Genomic DNA, 4,675 nt, shown 5'->3' on the forward strand with positions numbered 1-4,675 from the left:
GATTTACATAATATATACAAAGATGTACTATATTATATATACTATAAATATATTACAGGTGGGTGCTTTCTGTTCATTGACATCTTTAGTCCTTGCTGATGAGCTTTTGTAAAAGTAATTTTGGGGTTCTGCCTAATTCATCAACTGCTTTTAGAAAGGTCTTAATTTGAAGTCAATGATCTCAGTGTGGTCACACTCAGAGATGAAATTTTTTGCTTCCGTGGGGATCACGAGCTTTGAATTTTTTTGCTCCTACAAATGCAAATGATGTTTGTGCCACACTGGGAGGTTTAATTTGGGGGTAACATGCAGAAGTTCTCACCTTTTTTAAAAAAAAAATCAGCTGCAAAAGCTTTGGTCACGAGGGACTGTTTTGCAAAAATTGAGTTTTTCTCGAAATGAGAAGCTTGTTTTTTTAACACCTGTCCTGGTGCTTTTATCCTTAGTAAGCACATAAGTATGTGCTTGGAAATCCACATAAAATCAGATTATTTGAGAAACCAGGGACATCCAGCACCCCTTGAAAGCTCCAGAAAAAACGAGAAGCCTTCACAAAGGTGCTTGAAGCAGAGGAGCTGAAGGAGCAGCGTTTTCCAAGCCTGGCTTATCCTGTAAACCAGGACTCCATCTACTGCCAGCTTTTGGATTTGCACCATTGCACTGAAATACTGTCTTCAAGGATAACATTCCTTTCATTCTTCACTTTCTTGACCATTTTAAACAATTTTTCAGTGCTGTTTCGTGGTCTGATTTTTAGCTTTCCTCGTAGTATTTTTGCAGTGAGTAGATTAAAGGGTGTATTTGTTTCTTTTAACAGTCCTCACAGTTACTACTGGGTGTAGGTACTCAGCAAACACTGTGAAATTATTATAAATTATTATGGTCTTGGACCAGTGACAGAGAGAATAATGGGCAGTAATCCCCAGTTATGAGTTATACTGGTTGATACACCAGCAAAAACAGGAGCCTTGGAGGTGAATGTGGCCTCTAAATTTGGATCTTCACCAAGGATACCTCTGGTTTTGCCTCAGCTACTCTGCAGATGTTATAAAATCAGAAAGGATTCGAACCAGGCACATCTTTGGCTTGGGATTCATCTCCAGCTTGTTCCCTTGGTGAGCAGATCCCAGAATAGCACCTGATTGTGAGCACTTTGAGGCTGAATTGCACAGACACCACAACAGCCTCGTGTGCTGATTAAGTTCCTCTCTTGCTGTTGGGCGTTTTGGGGCGCTTCATTTGCATTAAAAGTGGCTAAAAATCATATTGATAATTTTTTCAGGGGAGCTGAGACTTTTAACTCCTGAGGGGAGGGAGCAAATCCCTGCAGGCCCATCCCAGCAGGGTCTTGGTTTGGGTGGAACAAACTGTGTTAACATTATTCAGCATCCCTCTTTGGTAATAAATCTTGGGAATGCTCTTCCTTCCTTACCAATTCTTTTCCCTGCTGTTCCCAGTTTCAATATGTGTCCCAACAACTGCTCTGGCCGGGGGGAGTGCAAACTCAACAGCAGCACCAAGGCCCTGGAATGTGACTGTGCCAAATACTGGAAGGGGGAAGCCTGTGACATTCCCTACTGCACCGAGGACTGTGGGGCTCCTGAGAGGGGCCACTGCAACAGCAATGACTCCAAGGCCTGTGTGTGCTCCCCAGGCTGGCAAGGTGAGTGTCCTGGGGCTTGGAGGGAAGTTTTGGGATGCATTTTCCGTGTGGGGCACTGGCAGATTCATTGGGAGTATGTGGGAATATTCCCAGTGACAAGTGTTAGCGTTTCGACCGGGAACGGGGTATCTGCTTTTTAGTATTAAAAGATAACATTCCATTTGGAAGGTTGGAGCTGCTGGAGAGAGTCCAGAGGAGGCCATGGAGATGCTGCCTGGGCTGCAGCCCCTCTGCTCTGGAGCCAGGCTGGGAGAGCTGGGAGGGTTCCCCTGGAGAAGAGAAGGCTCCAGGGAGAGCTGAGAGCCCCTGGCAGGGCCTAAAGGGGCTCCAGGAGAGCTGGAGAGGGACTGGGGACAAAGGATGGAGAGACAGGCCAAGGGGGAATGGCTTCCCAGTGCCAGAGGAAGGGTTAGATGGGATATTGGGAAGGAATTGTTGGCTACAGGAGTCCCCAGGACAGGCTACCAAAGCCAAGTCCTGCCAGGCAACTGCCTTCACCTCCTGACTCCAGAGAGAAGATTCACCTCAGGATAAAGTCTTTAAACTGCCAGAGAGCAGGGATAGGTGGGATTTTGGGAAGGAATTGTTGGCTGGGAGGGTGGGGAGGCCCTGTCCCAGGTTGGGCAGAGAAGCTGTGACTGCCCCTGGATCCCTAGAAGTGTCCAAGGCCAGGTTGGAAAGGGCTTGGAGCAACCTGGGCTAGTGGAAGGTGTCCCTGCCCATGGCAGGGGGTGGAACAAGATGATCATTATTATCCCTCCCAACCCTAACCATTTTGGGATTGTGTGATTTTTAACAAAATGCTTTTAAAGGCAACTTTGCCCCCATGCACAGCAGGACCAGCCTGTGATTTGTAGGCATCAGGTAACAACTTTAAACCTCCTTCCTGTGCACCTAAAGCAAATTTGAGCCATAGTTCAGCTGTTTGAACACACAACATTCCTCATTCTCATGTCCAGCTGAGCTGAGCAGCCCCAGTTTTGGCAGGGATTTGGGCTGAACACACATTTTTCCGTTGCATTGACATCCTGACATGTAAAAACTAGTCTAACATTAAATGCAACCACCTACAGCCCTGGCAGGAGATTGACCTCGAGCTGAAACACAGGCTTTGGGGGGAAAATAAAACCAAACAACTTCATTTTTAAACCTTCTTTTGCCAGGTCCTGGCTGTTCAATTCCTGTTCCTGCAAACCAGTCCTTTTGGACCCGGGAGGAATATTCTCTTCCCAAACTTCCCAGAGCATCCCACAAAACTGTCATCCATGACAACAAGATGTGGATTGTTGGGGGCTATGTCTTCAATCACTCTGACTCTCAGAAGGTTTTGGCGTGAGTATAAACCCAGATAATAAAATCTAAAAGGAGAGGAGCTCAGATTTGGGAGTTATTTTTAGGAGTGTGTGCTTTGCTTTGGCTCCATCTCCAGGGGAAACCAGCCTGGATAAAAACCTCCAGGCTCACGTTTTGAGACGTGGGGAAATGCTGCCAGGGGGGTGCTAATTTGGGAGAAGAAAAAGTGGAAGGTTCCTGATGTTCAGTGAGTTTTTGAATCATCTGTGTCTGACAGCTTTGAAATATTCACTCTGCGTTTCTGGGCCACCTCCTGAATTATATCTCAGATTAAAGGAGGGTTTTGCTTCCAAATTTTTAACCCTTGTGTTTTATTTGTGTGACTTCAGAGGCTTTGGCTCCTTAATTAACACCTCCTGATCACTGTGGATGGTTTTCCATAATGGGTGGGATACAAACAGGGAATGGCATTTAGGATGAGGAAGTTTAAGCAGCAACTGGAGGAGATTTAACAGTAACTAAAACATCAAGTCATAATTGGGAAATCCCTCATAAAACCCATCAATTTTTCAGGCTTCTGCTCAAGCTTGATGGTATTGGGGCAGAACTAGGCAAAAGCTGGATTTTTTTTTTTCCAGGCATGGCTTTGTACCTCCCTTTGTACCTAAATGGGAGCTGTGTGTTCTGCACTCACATCCAGAGATAATAGTTCTTGTAGGGGAAATTAAAGAGGAGCTGAAAACACACATTTTTTTAATGGGATGCCCTATGGCTTTGTTGAACACTTTCTCTTGGATGATTTTATCTCACAAGGCTCTAAGCCTGACAGATACAGTGCATTATTTTAAATAAAGAGCCACAGGCCATTTTCAGGGCTGGGGGTTTGTGTTATTTCAAGCTTGAATGGCAAAAACATAATTAGAAAGTGCTTTTTGAGCACTCACAGGGTTTTTTTTATTAAGTAGTTGGAACTTACCTGAGTCAGTGTGAAGTTTTTATACTTTTTTGAGGGATGATGTGGTGTTGGTTGCCACAGGTTAATAGACAGTTCATTAACTCTTGGATTTGCATTGGAAAGGACACAGGGTAAAGCAAATCAATATGTGAATGTTGAGTAACAGAACAGGCTGGACTGGGTTTTTTAATCCATAAGTAGCTTGTGGAAGCTTTGTGCATGCTGGAATCATGGCAGGATTTATTATTTTAGTAAATAATAATTTATATCATGATATTGTTTTGGTAAATAATTCCCCCCAAATCTTGAAAAGGACAAGCCATGACTTCCCCAGCTTTAATACCTATTCCTTGGAGGTTAATTCAGTTTTTATTACCCAGGTATGATCTTATTTCTGAGGAGTGGCTTCCCCTGAACAACTCTGTGAACTCGGTGGAGATGAGATATGGTCATTCCTTGGCATTACACGAGGTAAGTTCAGAGTTCCAAACTCACTTCCCAGCTGATTTCCCCCTTCTTCCCCCTGGCTTCCCACCCCTTATCCCAGATCAGTCTTGTTTGGGAGAAGCATTTCTCCTTCCAAGGCTTGTCCATGGTTAGCCCAGGCTGTGTGCTCGTGCTCCAGAGAATCCTTGAGCTGCTGTCCTGGGAAGTCTGTGGTGCCTGTGTGTTCCTTGTTTGCCCTTTTTCCAGGGATTTTAGGGCTGTCTGAGGTCAGTGAGTCCATTATTTCCTCCTCTTTGCTGTCTGTGCTGGCAAGACAC

The 4,675-nt window shown here is 44.9% G+C and overlaps 1 protein-coding gene across 1 annotated transcript in view; it reads left to right on the forward strand.

The window, feature by feature from the left end:
• ATRN (attractin) overlaps nucleotides 1-4,675 on the forward strand; it is a gene marked incomplete at its 5' end in the record, with an annotated part of 149,321 nt that overhangs the window by 43,307 nt on the left and 101,339 nt on the right. The window contains 3 exons of the mRNA XM_029963709.1: nucleotides 1,458-1,663; nucleotides 2,827-2,995; nucleotides 4,292-4,382. Of these exons, the coding sequence (XP_029819569.1) occupies nucleotides 1,458-1,663; nucleotides 2,827-2,995; nucleotides 4,292-4,382 (466 nt within the window). The remainder of the gene's footprint in view (nucleotides 1-1,457; nucleotides 1,664-2,826; nucleotides 2,996-4,291; nucleotides 4,383-4,675) is intronic.

The sequence above is a fragment of the Manacus vitellinus genome, unplaced genomic scaffold (assembly GCF_001715985.3).
Source record: "Manacus vitellinus isolate BGI_N305 unplaced genomic scaffold, ASM171598v3 scaffold_61_pilon, whole genome shotgun sequence".
Lineage (NCBI taxonomy): Eukaryota > Metazoa > Chordata > Aves > Passeriformes > Pipridae > Manacus > Manacus vitellinus.